We start from the raw sequence: 15,357 nt of genomic DNA, 5'->3' as shown, positions 1-15,357 counted from the left end.
CATTGCTGTCATAGGTGAAAGTCTGCTCTGTTACTCTTTAGAAGAATAACCTTAAAACTTGTGATTTCAGTTTTTGTTCAAGCTCAGACAGGCTGCTTGAGTCTGTTTGCTTTTAGCTTATTGCTAGTCTTCCACATTAAAGATGAAATACACCAAGACCAACATGGTGTTTTCTGTTACCATGACATTTTAGTTTAGTGTGACCTACAAAATATAACCTCTGTCTATTTTCCACATGTCCACTTAAATGTTCACTGAGGAAATGGCCTTATCAGCCATCGTCAACCACTGCGCACAGTCCAGGTTTCCTCTGGCTCTGAATGGCCCTCAAGATGTGAGCAAATTCAAATGAATGACAGCAACATCTCTTGGCCACTCAGGCTAGAATGAAGACCGAGCTGCAGGGAACAAGCAAAAGGAGAGAAATGAGCAGGATAACAAAGAAAGAGATGGAGAGAAAAGGGTGGGTGACTGGGCCAGAATCTGGATATGCTGGAGAAAAGGAGACAGGAAAATAAGAGCAGAGGCAAACGAAAAGCAGACGAGTGGACCAGCCATAAGCATAGGGGAAACCAAGGAATGAAGGAGGAGGAGAGAAGCTGAAAGGGCAGAGGAGATGAGAGAGAATAAAGCCAAGGGGAGGGAGAAGATGAAAGGAGACAGGGAGACAACCAAACACAGATGTAATCAAATATATATAAGAAATGTACAACGAAAGGATGAACCTGGCGCCCCTTAGAGTCTGATGCAAGGAAAGAGAGATGGGGAGAGAAAGCATGAGAGAAAGTTGAAGCCTAATGCTCACCGAATAACTAATGCAACTAGAAAAATTTGCATTTTCTGCGAAAATGCAGTGTGGATGCTTTAAAGCTGAAGCTGTCTGCAAAAACTAGCTGAAAAAGCTGAAAAGTTGCAGAAATTGTAAAAACTTTGCAGAAGCAAAGGAACTTTGCTAAAATGGAATAACTTAGCAGAACTGCAATATCTTAGAGGAAACATAATACTTGGCAGAAATACAATAGCATAGCATAACTTAGCAGAAATATTGTAACTTACCAGAAACATGATAACTTCTCAAAAATACAAGAATTTAGGAGAAATAGTATAAGATAACAGAAAGAATATATTTAGCCAAAAATACTTAAGCATTACAGAAACACTATGATTTAGAAAAATAGTACAACAGAGCAGAAATACTGTGATTTACCAGAGACACTGTGATGAACTATGAATATTGTAATTTTAAATTAATACTATGTTTTAGCACAAATACTATAATTTGACAGAAATACTATCATTTGGCAGAAATACTATGTTTCAGCACAAATACTCTGGTTTAGCACAAATATTATAACATAGCAGAAATACAATTATATAGCAGAAATGCTATATTTAGAAAGAAAAATATAATATAGTAGAAATAGTATGATTTAGCAGAAATACTACAATATAGCATAATAACAATGATTTAGAACAAATACTATGATTGAGCAGAATAGTAATAACTTAAGTGAAAATACTGGAAAAGTAAGATGACAAGCTGAAAAAAAAAATGGAACATGGTTAAGTTCCCTCAAAACTAATTGTTGTTCACCTGTGAAAAAAAAATAAAGAAATAAAAATAATTTTAAAAAACAAGAAGGAACAGCCAACAGATACACACAAAATCAAATATGTATACACAAATGCACAGAGAGAGAGACACACGGAGGGTCTATGCCAGTCAACCAGTCTGAATATATTATACTTTTTTCCAACAATGAGATGCTGCCCTAAAGAGGGTCTCTCTCTCTCTCTCTCTCTCTCTCTCTCTGTCACACACACACACACACACACACACACACACACACACACACACACACACACAAGATCCAATTCAGTCAACCAGTCTAAATATATTGAATTTAAATCTTACAATGAGATCATCCCATAAAAAGGCTTTCTCTCTCTCTCTCTCTCTCTCTCTCTCTCTCTCTGTCACACACACACACACACACACACACACACACACACACACACACACACACACAGGGAGAGAGAAGTAAGTTTCTAGCTCAGTCAAGCAGCCTGGGAGCTGCTGAATTTGAATCCACCAATCAGAGAGCCTGTGCACTTTTTCCCGCCAAAACAGGTGCACGCAGCACAGAGAGACACAGGATTTTTGCAGTCTATTTCTCATAATGACGACTCCCCTCAAACAAATGACCATAATTTCCTAACCGTAGGGGCTAGAACGGTCATTCTTACACCGTTTTGTTCAGAAGAGATGGGGGAATCTTAAAGTGTTGACAATTTATCATTAAAATATGAATTATTAAAGATATTTGACTTCTAATGCACCATAACTGAGTAGAGCAAAGCAAAAACTGCCTTGACTTGCCCTCAAACAACGCTTTCTAACTCTAAATCTATTTGGAGTATCAATATCATTCTTTCACCGTAAGAGACAGCAGGCTTTGGTGAACAATCATGGAAATTTTCAGGTCTCTGTGGAAATCCATTAAAAAGATATAACGAGAGAAAAAAGTGGTTCATTTCCAGAGTTTGAAATCTGAAGAAATCTGAGCGAAGGACGAATTTCCTACCCTCAAACAAGTCTAACTCATTTCAGAACGGTAATAGGTGAGAAAATAATTCTTGAATTGTGAGTGTCAGGAGTGTCTGAAGATATACTGGGACAAGCCTTATGTCTTAACTTTGCTTCGTTAAGGAGATATGACAATTCGAATATGCCTCTCATTACAGAAATCAAGCGGTGATTTTGAACAAGCTCTCCATTGACTTTCTATGGAGAGTTTTGCGACTTTGTGTTGGTCTGAGGAGATTTGCCAAAATTCTATAAATCCCACAACAATGATAGTGACATTTTCGGAAAGCCAGCAAAAATACCTACGTTTTGATGTATAATTTGTGGAAGTTGAGTGAAAATTGAGCAAGTAGCAAGAAGTTGTTCGGACATGAAGAGAAGACTGCAAAACCTTCAGTGGCACACTGGAAGCCAAGTGCATAGCAACCATAACAACGCATGTATTTTGTGAAAAATCACAATTTTGCAACTGAAAACTTTAAGAGGCATAAAAGTAAAACGGTAAAAGATTTGAAAAAGCTGATTTATACCTGAATAGCCCAATAATTTGAGAACATTTGAAAGTTTGAATGGTTGTTCTACGTGAAAATATGAGGAAGTAGTTAAGTTTCAAAAACAAGCAAATTTTAGCAGAATTGCAGAAGTTTCCCATTCATTTCAATGGGACAAATTAAGCTTAATATTTTAAAAAGTATAGTAGTGAAAAATACCAAAAGACATAGCACACATTAGCAGAAATAGCAGAATAGTTTAAAATTTGAACGGTGAAAATCGGCTGAAAATTGTGGAAGTAGTTAAGTGCCAAAAAGTGTACGGAAGTCCCAAGAGGAACTCAATAGTGTGGATGCTTAAAGCATCCACACAAATATCAAATTGATTGTTAAATGAGTTCATATTTTTAGGTTGATTCAGAAGCACATTGTAAAACATACCTTATCATTATATTAAAGTGAAATCTCATTGTTAGATCACTTTGAAACCTATAAAAATTAGTTGTTCTAACTTGACGTCCTTTGAATTGAAAGAAGAATTGCAATGCAAAGACACTGCGAGCAGCTTAAAGCCGTCTTTGTAATGACTGGTATAAAAGAAAGGAACGGCTGCAGCTGAAAATCCGTCAAACATAATTAGTTTTTCTCGGTTGGAATCAGTATAAGTGAAAATACAACAGCTTTACACAACTGGCCATATAAACCACTCAAGCATTACAGCAATATCAACTGTGATATTGGCTCCCTGTGTGAGGCCAGATCACCTTTGACCCCTTGGAGGCAGGAACTCTGAGGACTGTTTTGTCGTGCCATTGCAGCAGATTCTTTGGATCCTGTGGGTTGTGGGGTGGATCATCCTTGTTATGCCACTTCTAAAGAAGGCTCAGTCAGCCTGGGCTGGGTCACACACCTCGGGCTCTCTTTCATGTTTCTTGAGTCGCGCTTTAACAGTTTTTGCGGCATTTTGGTACATATCGTCTTGCTGGGAGAGGCTGCTGTTGCCATGGGTGTGTTTGTGTGTGCTTGGCTTGTAACTGTATTTATGTGGGTGGTAGGTGTCAAACTAACTTGCACATGAATGCCAGGACCCAAGGTTTGCCAGCAGAACATTGCATTGTAACTGGTAGTCAGTATTTTTCTACTGCAAATGTGCTTTAATGTTAAGATTGATTGGTGTAATTGGAACTGAACTACCAGAAACAGTGGCACAAGTAGCATATTTCAAATCAAACCAAAAACCAGAACGCTTCAAAAATATTTTTAACTAGGCTAAACCACCAAAGAAATATCCAATCAGAGTACTGCTTAATATTGTTAGAAGAAAGTAAAAGAAGATAATTTGTTACAGTTTATCATTATCAATGCTTTTTTTTCTCTGTAGTTTTTTCACACTAAAAACTACTTTTGGGTGCTTGGTTAGCAGAGACAGATGTGCCTCACTTTTACCATAACCAGGTCTGAAAAGGACACCTTGTACCACCAGTGCAATAATATACATCCTGGGAACGAGAACAGGCTCTTGCTTCTTTTTACTTCAAAAATCGATATAGGGTAATCAGTTTACTCAGGGCTATGTGAACATTTGCTTTTTGCTCTAACTTGGAGATCTAGCAGGCTACGCCAGTTAACCAGTCTCCAGCTTCGAATCAGTCACATCTGATGATTCATTAACTGTTCATTTTGACAGTCATTTCTAGCTTGCTGAGCCAAGTATGGATGCAAAAAATAAGTACCGTTTAAATTATGTGACATCTTGCTTGCATTCCTGGTGGATATGAGATTATTTTCTCAGTATAGGTGCTGTTGGTTGAACCTGTGAAGTGAAGTGGAGGACCAGAGATACTTGTTGCCATATACGTCTGCCAAAGGCTCTCCGGTGTTGCATGGTTTCTGCGGTGCATACTGTACCTCGTGTTATATTTAGTTTTGTATTTTACGGTGCCAAAGAAATAGCTCATGAGCTAACCACAGTAGCAATGCCAGACTCCTTCCTCCCTGCCTCCTCTTATCTGTTATTCTGAAAATCTCAGTGTTTACGACAAAGTAGCCCAGTAGTTGGCTCATTTGTGCTCCCTACACACAAATCTGGTGGAGCATCTCACAGTAATCTCGCTCTAGAGGCTATATGAATTTGTGTTTCTCTTTAGAGGTTGCAGACACCCATCTCAGTCCATTTTCCTTTTGAAAAACACCCACAGCTGTGTCCCTCTCTTATCTCAGCCTGTGTATCTCATGAGGGTGCAAAGGTGATCACAGCAAATACGCACAAGATGACAGTGAACTGGGTTTTGAATACCATTCCATTTTCTTTCTTTTTTTCTGCTGACTACATTCCCACTTTACTCTCCAAAAACAGCTTGAAGCAGGCATTTCTCCTGTGCTGGCACAGCACTCACACAAAGCAAGAAGAAAGGTGCCATGTGAAAGTAGATCGAGGGTGAAAAAGCAGTAGTCAAAGTCGGGCTACGCTCGCTGATGTGATGAGCCTACTGACAGTCTCAAATTTCCCAGAAGACAATTCACACACACACACAATCACACTTCTTCATTTGGAATTATTTCAGTCTCATTCTAAAACAGGAGGCGCAGCATCTAAAAGCACGACTCTTGCACGAGCATGAAAGTCCAACTCCAAATTAAACTCAGCTGATTTCAAAGTAATTATAAAATTATCCCAGCTCCTTCTACACGTGCAGAGGCACAGCGAGGAAGATCAGCTGCAGTGCAGAGGCAACTCCATTACCTTGGCTCAAGTTAATTAATTGCATGTGACAGGCAGAAGTATAAAGGTGAATGAATGTGCCCCTCATCTACATCATCTCCCAAGTCATTTACTAATACAGTCTGTTATCGCTGCCCCTGATGTCAACACGAAAAGAATGTTGATGTTGAAAGATACTGCAAAACCCTGCATCACGTTGAGTGATGAAATCTCTCCAGTAGCTACAGACAGCATCGACACCGGAGTGAAGAAGAAAAAAGGGAATGTGTGACTACAAGGACAATAAGCTTCAAACCCCTTATTTCTGGGTCATGTTAGTAAAGCATTGGATCGTACATATAGGTGTGCTTTCCCTTTTACATTCTCACGTTACAGAAAAAAAAAATCACTTACTTGCATTAAGAACATTTGTACCAGAATCAAAGAAAAAACACCACATGGGGCTGCTTGAATCTTTTAAAAAGGACCTCAAATCAACACACGACTCTTCATTATTATGTAGAACAACAACCAGTACATATTAAAATTCTTCAAGACCTTTTTTGTCATTATTGTTAATGACTATTCTGTTTGTTTATGATTTCCTTCTTTGACTATTGTGCAGTCAAACACAGGCAGCCCCTTTTCTTTGACTCTTTGCAGCGACAGTAAAGGCATTCATTCACTCATTATACATATTAAAGACACAGCAGGCTTCCGTCATGAATGCATAAAAATAAAAGTAACTGTAGATTTCAGTGTGTGCTTGTTTGTCGGAGTCAAAACTTAATAAGTTGAGTGAACTCAGCACGTGCTATTCAGACAAAAAGACACGAAGCAAAAGGACTGCAGGAAGTGAAAGGAAAGCCACTTGTTGCTGCTGATTTAGCCTTTCAGCTGTTTTTTTTTTAAAGAGAAAACAAGTTATTGCTTATGTTAACAAAAAAAATAGTAAAAATGTAACTTACAAAAAAAGGCGCTCCTTCCTACCCAGCGTAAACTTGAAAAAGATGTTGAAAACACAACTTTGCTCAAAACAATGTGAAGATATGGCTCAAAAATTGAAAAGTAAAAGGCCATCTTTTAAGATCACCAAAAAGACATTTAGAAAAAGACAGCCCTTTTCATCCAAGTTTCTTTGAAAAGATAAAGGGCACACTTCCTCCTCAACAGCTCTGCAGACTCCTCAGGCAAACAGCAGATTCAGCCAAAGACCTTCCTGTGATGTGACCTTGTTAAACACTACATCACAATGCTGTTGTAGCATGTGGGAACCATAAGTTGTGATTGTCCCGAGGCTTGTACAAATGAGCTCCCCGTTCAGCACACACTGAGCAGAACCACATCAGAATAAATGTACATATGCATTTAATATTTTAACAAATGCTGCTGAGTAACATTACCTTGTATAACTGGAGTGGATGTCTAACACCACCTCACAGCCAAAAAAGCTTGTTCTTTTTAAAAAGAAGGAAACATAAAACGTGTTTGTAATTTTATAAAAAATATAGTTAGGTGTCTATTTAAATGTAGCATTACTTTAGTAGCCCCCAAAGTCAAGCTTAGCATCAATCCTGGTGGATCAACTGACACCTTTCTCCATATCCAATTGATAAATTTCATATATGGCCAACTCTTTGACCTGCTTTAGCTTGCCTATGATTACTCCACACTCCAACCCACTATGCAAACCACCACCACTCCAGTCTTTCATGCTTGGTTAGGCCCAGTCACACCGGCCTAGAGACCAGTCGGCAACTGTCTGGAAACCACCTGTAACCAGGGAAACGCCTATGGGTACATCACTGTTGCTAAGTTCTAAAGACTTTAATGAAGCCAAATTTTGACTGGGTCTAAAATGCAGTGTCAACAACATACATGCATGTGTGGTACACAAATATGCAACTTAATAATCAGCTTCATTTGTTAAATTCAAAGATTTTGAATTTTATTTAACAAACTATGATCCAAAAAAAGAAACCCTTGTGTCAGTGACTAACATCTTTACACATTTGATCTGGTGTTGAACCATTGTATTTGACTTTGATGGAGATCATTTACCTGGAACAAAGCTCCCCTGGACAACATCCTTATATGCCCACCAACCCTCATCAAGCTTGGATGTAATAGGCTGAGCTGCAGGGAAAAAGAGAAGGAGACAACATTTTATAGCACTTTCACGCATCAATCCCACATCAGTTTGACTCTGCTTAACCTACAGACTGGAATGAAATAGGTTACGCAAACACTGTTAACGCCTCTGCAGCTGTAACACTGCAGACAATGACATGGACGTCACTACCTGACGCAACTCCCTCCTCCCTAAATAGTCCACAACTTTAGTAAATTTAGCACTACTATAAAAAAAAAGTGTACCCCTTGTTTTGTACAAAATGATCTGTATAATATGGAATCTGAGGATAAAAAGATGGAGTAGTTAGTGCTGTTCCCTCACAGCACGAAGGCCCTGTATTTGACTCCACCACCTGCATGTAGGGCTGTGCAATATGACCAAAATCTCATATCCCAATATAAGACATTTCTCATCCCGATAACGATATATATCACAAAATTGTGCTTTTTCTGTCAATTCTGTGAATCTCAGGCAACTCAACTTGTGTGAAGTGTTTTCAGCGGGGCGTCGTGTACCTGGAGTCGAGTGTTTTGACCGATGTATGAAACTATATATTTTTAGATATAACCTGTAAAGGCCGCCATTTTCTTTGTGAGTATTTATTACACGGCGTGCTGCTGGTAAAAGCTTGTTCTAACGTTTGAGTCTAAGGTTTATTTTGAGCACCTGACGGCTCTTTTTTGCTTCTCATCCATAAACTCTCACCATACTCTTCTACAGGATTCTTGCATAGGTGGTAGAAGAGGTTTGTCATGTTTGAGTCTGTGGTGGGGACCAGTTTGCAGCAAAATTTGCTTTCTGGTCCGTGTCAGACTTTTCATAATCAAACCATGTCCATGCTACAGAGGTAGCCCCTCGTTTAGGAATAAGGTCCTTGATTTGTTTTGACTGGTCCTTCTGTTTGGAACTACCTGGTTCTGGCTCATCTTCACTGGCCATGCTGGTATTCTCTGTCCCTGCATTCACATAGTGACCAATCCAAACGATGAAAAATTATTGCCGTAAACAGTGTATTTTGCAACACCACGAAACAAACGATAGTGTATAATATGAAACGATAAATGTTTTGATTTCATCATCCAATATATTTCGTCATATCGCACAGCCCTACCTGCCTGGGTTCTCGGAAGGTATCTAAGGCACAAACAGATGTAAGTGTTGCAGCAGAGGCTGATGAGAAACAGGAAAAACAGGAAAAATAGTAAGAAGTGAACTGCAGTTTTTTTGTTCATCCAATTCCCTGCATCACGAAAAAAGAAAATGTAGTATGGTCCCAGGATTAAAAAAAAACTGGCTTCACTCTGGCCCTGGCTTCTGTCATTTGAAAAGAACTGCATCTGATCGTGCCAGCAATTATTTGGCGCCTATATGTATAACTTGGAAAACTAGAAATGCATTAATTGTAATTTTTAATTTTCTTGGCCAATCCTGGTTTCCTGTTTTGCTCCTGCCAATTCCAATTTTGGCTGATTTAGATCTTTCAAGAACTACAATCCACTGCTTACATAACTGTAAGATTTCGTTAACAGAATTTTCAATTCATGTACACAATAAAACAATGATTTCTATTGTTTTCTATGACTGCAACCAATTACAGTGACTATCAAGCAAATCTCACGAGTTAGTCCAGGTTACTGGAAAGGGCTTTTCATATAAATAACGTCCAGTGGCAGTGAGAATACTATCCTTTGGTTTGAGTTTGTTTCTGTCCTACTTTAACTTTTTATTAGCTAGCTAGCTTTGGCACTCCATCCTCTTTTCCATGTATCGCAGCAAAAATGCCAAAGTTTGAGCCTTAAAATCACACTCCAAAGCAGGTTTTTGACATCATCGTGGCTGCCTCCATCTTTTATACTTTCTGTTTATTATCATCTATCATAAGAATCACATATTCTTCCTGTTTTAGTAAGGTCTCAGTCACACAGGTCTAGAGACCAGTCAGCAATTCCCAGCAACATCTCCTCTCAAGGGAAAATTGTATATCAACCAGTTAGCCTTACCACTGAAATCAACACATTTCAAAAGGTGGAACTTTTAGTTTGGAGGCAAATGGTCTCCAGTTGCACTTTGTATCAGTCTTTTTCAAGTTTCACTACGACTCAGTGGTTAGTTACCGAACATTTGCAGATAAGTTGATGTCTTCCATGCAAACTGTGTAATCGCAATCGCAAGAAGGTTTTCAGTGCACTACCTCTTTCCAAATGATTTCACCTAGCAACAGCAACCACTCTCCCAGAACCACTCACCAATTCCTCAGGGAATACTCATTTTTCCCTAGCAACCACTGGTTGCCAGGCGGTCACTAACCGTTCTCTAGGCCTGTGCAGCTGTGCCCTGAAGAGTAGCTACCTCCCAACATGTGTGCCAAAACTACTACATCTGTTCACTGAAAACACTGGCACCAGATTGATGTCCAGTCCCAGGTAGACAGCAAACAAGTTGGCCCAGCTGGGAACAGTGTTGTGTTCAATATTATTAAACTGGGAAACTGGGAATGCATACAGACAAAGTAAAAACTCAAATTATGCTTTAAAGATAATAGTATAAATAGCACACATTACTAACACACTTAATGCTAGCAAACTGACATGTCCTAATCTAATGATCACATTAGGAGTAAAGGTGACAAACATGCTGCATAAACAAGTTGAAAGTAGTAGAACTTTGACAGTCTGGCAGAAGGTACAACAAAAATAGCTGATATTTAAACTAGAGGGCTAAATGAAGAAAGCAGGTGCAGGTGTGCAAAGAGGGTGCAGTCAGCTGTTTGAAACACTGAGGATGTCTCGGGCACCTTCAATCTAACATGCAATGTTTGGCTACAGTTAAATGGTATGTTTTAAAGTAAACATGAGAGACAGGTAGGGAAAGAAATAAGGGATTATGTCACCATGACAGATAAATGAACCAGAGTCCTGTAAATGATTTGAGGAAATATAATAACTACAAGTACTAGAATTTCATTCATCCAAAACTCTTGAGACCAGTCTGCAATCACAACTCATTCTTCCATTTGCGCAACATCTCTAAAATTAGAAATATCCTGTCTCAGAGTGACGCTGAAAAACTAGTTCATGCATTTATTACTTCCAGGCTGGACTACTGTAATTCATTATTATCAGGATGTCCAAAAAACTCACTGAAAAGCCTTCAGCTAATCCAAAATGCTGCAGCAAGAGTACTGACAGGGACTAGAAGGAGAGAGCATATTTCTCCTGTTTTGGCTTCCCTTCATTGGCTTCCTGTTAAGTCCAGAATTGAATTCAAAATCCTGCTCCTCACATACAAGGTCTTAAATAATCAGGCCCCATCTTATCTTAATGGCCTTGTAGTACCATATCACCCTATTAGAGCACTTCGCTCTCGCTCTGCAGGCCTACTTGTTGTTCCTAGAGTATTTAAAAGTAGAATGGGAGGCAGAGCCTTCAGTTTTCAGGCCCCTCTTCTGTGGAACCAGCTTCCAGTTTGGATTCGGGAGACAGAAACTATCTCTACTTTTAAGATTAGGCTTAAAACTTTCCTTTTTGCTAAAGCATATAGTTAGGGCTGGACCAGGTGACCCTGAATCCTCCCTTAGTTATGCTGCAATAGACGTAGGCTGCCGGGGGATTCCCATGATGCATTGAGTTTTTCCTTTCCAGTCACCTTTCTCACTCACTATGTATTAATAGACCTCTCTGCATTGAATCATATCTGTTATTAACCTCTGTCTCTCTTCCACAGCATGTCTTTTATCCTGTCTTCCTTCTCTCACCCCAACCGGTCGCAGCAGATGGCCGCCCCTCCCTGAGCCTGGTTCTGCCGGAGGTTTCTTCCTGTTAAAAGGGAGTTTTTCCTTCCCACTGTCGCCAAAGTGCTTACTCATAGGGGGTCATATGATTGTTGGGTTTTTCTCTGTATCTATGAAGCGCCTTGAGGCGACTTTTGTTGTGATTTGGCGCTATATAAATAAAATTGAATTGAATTGAAATCTATATATATATATATATAAATATATATATATATATATATTGATAGTCTTATATATATATATATATATATATATATATATATATATATATATATATATATATATATATATACATATATATATATAAGACTATCTATCTATAGATAGATAGATGTGTGTGTGTGTGTGTGTGTGTGTGTGTGTGTGTGTGTGTGTGTGTGTGTGGAGAGAGAGAGAGATGTAATTAAGCTTTCAGTGTAAGTCAAACTGAAGATTTGCTTATGCATGATACATTTATTCCTATGGAAGTTGGTGGTGCACAATTCCTCACACTGTGTATTGTGTGTTTCTAGCCTCAGGCTACCTCTGACTGGGGATTTGCTCAGTTACCATCCAACTCAGCACATTGTGATCAACCTACCTGGCAGCAGCAGAACAATTAAAACAGGGCTGCCAGGATGTGATGGCTACTTCAGAATAACAGAACCAGGACACTGACATGTTACAAATGAATTGCAACATGTCAGAAACAGTCGATGCGAACACAAGCCACTGCAGTTAACTACTGAGTAGGTGTGCTATCCTTTCCAAGGATGACTCACATTCCCCATTCTAATGACCTGCATGTCTTTGGACTGACAGACATATTCTTCAGATCTGAACACTGATGTAATAATTCTATTATATTACTACTAACTGGAATCCGATGCCGTAACTAATAATATTATTATTATTATTGAAAAGGTGTGCATACTTAGGTAAAATGCTCGGGCCTGATTTTAGCACAAAATTGACTGCCCCTGACTGATTTCAGAATTCATTTCAAACACAGTTGGATGCCTGATTAACTCCTGAAGCAGTCCCCTACTTTAAAGAACAAGTATCAGTCAGTACTGTCCCCTTGCACCAAAAATATATTATATTTATATTTTATAAATATAAATTATAAAGGTTTTTTCTGCTAGAACCAAGTGTATGCCACCACTACTCTGCACACATCTGTAGAGATGTCGACACAGAGAGCCACAGCCAGTAGCTGTCTGCTAGGCCTCACCTTCATTAATCAGCAGGTGCTCATACCTTGTATTTTGTATTTTGCATTTTAATTAAATTATCTGACAAATAATATGACCTAATGACCTGTGACAGAGACGATTTAAGAGGTTTGTCTTTCCGCTTTGATGATTTCATTTTCTTTGCATTTTTTAATCTGTAACTTGGCATTAATTAGCAGGTACATATGTCAGTTGCATCCATAAAGTTAACAGATACAGCTTGCTAACAACCCCGAATGTGGTCATTTGTCAATATGGAAGAAAAAAAAACATGGGAACAACCAAAATGCTATCATTCATGGTTTAAAATGCAGTTTCTAGGAACCAATGTGGCATCCACTGTTGATATACAGTCTACTGTTTTCCACTTTTAATCAGTCAATTAAAGCACCTTCCATGCAGGTTAGTTCAGTTGCTTTACAGATGACTATTGAAGTGAGACACTAAATCACTACTACCTCTTTAAATCTGATCATTTGAGAGAAGAGTGAAATTAAAATATTTGACTCTGAGCCACCCGGTTAGCCCATTAACATGCATGGCTTACAACTCAAACGTTTCTCCTTTTTTGCCATGTTTTATCACAGTGTCTCCACCGAACTGGGTAATTTATACCCAGCCTAATTTGAAATGAAATGAAACATGAAACATGGGCAATGTGTGGAGTGGTACTGATCAGAATGGCCTTTATTGGGGAATCGACACTGTTGTTAGCCTATTCTTTGAGCGTCTTTATAGTTTCATTCTGATTTGGAACTATTGTAATGAAGTTATGATACATTATAACGTGTTTATTTGCATTGTTTTTCTTTTGAAGCCTGCAAATCAATGTGAAAATATAATTATGACCAGGCCAGCCAGTCATGTTTTGTTAAGAATCTAAGGTTGGCTGCCTCAACACTGATGAGTAGGAAGGCTTGACTTGTGGGAATCTTGACTAAATGGGTGGTTACCCCCGCTGACAGCACCACACAGTAGAGCTCTCTGACACACAGGCAGTGAAATTCATGAGCTATATATACTCACAGAGCCTTTGTAGTTTGGGTTCAGGCCACTGTGAGTAGCCTAATCTGAGCTACTACCTCTGTAAAGTGCACGTGTGTGTGTGTGTGTGTGTGTGTGTGTGTGTGTGTGTGTGTGTGTGTGTGTGTGTGTGTGGTTTTGATGAGAGTTCTGCAGCATGCATTTCATGGTCAGACTCACACCAGCGTGCTGCCATATGTCTCTGTGCGAAGAGCCTGTTGACTCATAAAACACACTCAAAGATGAGTAGGCGATGATTTACCTAATTGGCAGATTACTATAGGTCTTTTATCAGCAGCCTAAGTCACTATTATGTAACATTTCAGCAGAGTCTATCTTCTATCACACATGAATGTAGTGTACCCATGCTCCCTTCTATTCCTCATTTGTTAAAAGCTGTGAAGGGTGCTGGCTTCTTTCGCTTCCTTACCTGATGAAGTGCAGATGATATATGTTTGCAAAATCACAGCTATATCCCAAACGACATGCATTCTTCGTTTAATTCCTGCTCATTTTCTGATGCTGCTGCGGAGTCGCACTTGTAGATAACAACACGGCCAAACTTTAAGCATTTTCCCCCTCCTCTTCTTCTTTTGGAGCTCGTTATCCCCGTCTCGCTCCTCCCGTGGAGCGCCGTGATGGTTTCAAGCCTCGTAGGACAGATCCGTTCTCACAGCTTCGTCCTCCTTCGCTTTCCGGTTTGGTGTTCGGGCAACATTTCGGTCTTATATTTTTAACAAAATTATTTTTACCAGCGTTCGTCATACATTTATCTCTTAGTCAGTGTGTTCTGTCCTTATAAAATGTCAGCCTTGAAATCCGTTCATGATGCACGCTCCGCTTGTGTTTGGGGCGGGTGGGTGTCTGTGGCGCACCGCCCGCCTGCAGCAGATCAGCAAAACTTCACTGACGACGCAAAACGAACCAAGAGCGCACAATCTGACAGAGACGCACATTCAAGATAAAACTACATAACAGGGTTATGTCTGAAAAACCAGTGCTCTGTAAATAACTGCTTAAAGAAGGATCATTTAAAAAATAAGCTGAAACATATTTAGTCTCACTGGCAAGCCGTGCAAAGTGCGTTAGAGCAGGTCCACAAGGATGGATGAAGAAAACTTAAAAAACTAACAGAAACAATAACTTTCACATTGTTTTATTCCGACTTCCACGTTTAATAAGTCAAATTCCTGACTGACATGCTGCCACAATAACTGCTGACACTCACTGAGTTAGACCAAGATACAACAACATGCCACAAAGCATCCAACTGGCTGCAGCGTGCTGTCTGCAGATGGCCTTGCTAGATGATACTTTTGGCTGTACTGACCTACATAAACACGCTCTGACTTTGTCCCGTGGAAGTTGTGCGACCCCTGGCGTTAGCTGTAAGTTACTATAACTAAACCCCGTCTCG

General features: G+C 39.3%; 1 protein-coding gene across 1 annotated transcript in view; it reads right to left on the bottom strand.

Annotated features, from left to right (window-relative positions):
* Nucleotides 1-14,850, bottom strand: part of LOC146389195 (carbonic anhydrase-related protein 10-like) — a 144,733-nt gene extending 129,883 nt beyond the window's left edge. Inside the window, exons 1-2 of the mRNA XM_084926916.1 lie at nt 14,371-14,850; nt 7,841-7,915 (exon numbers count right to left, since the gene is read on the bottom strand). Of these exons, the coding sequence (XP_084783042.1) occupies nt 7,841-7,915; nt 14,371-14,431 (136 nt within the window). The 5' untranslated portion in view covers nt 14,432-14,850. The remainder of the gene's footprint in view (nt 1-7,840; nt 7,916-14,370) is intronic.
* Nucleotides 14,851-15,357: the final 507 nt, after the last annotated feature.

This window comes from Perissodus microlepis, chromosome 4 (genome assembly GCF_051167445.1).
Source record: "Perissodus microlepis isolate ML-2025 ecotype Zambia chromosome 4, ASM5116744v1, whole genome shotgun sequence".
Taxonomy (NCBI): Eukaryota; Metazoa; Chordata; class Actinopteri; order Cichliformes; family Cichlidae; genus Perissodus; species Perissodus microlepis.
Note: the sequence above shows the minus strand (reverse complement) of the source record. Positions and strands in the feature narration are given on the sequence as shown.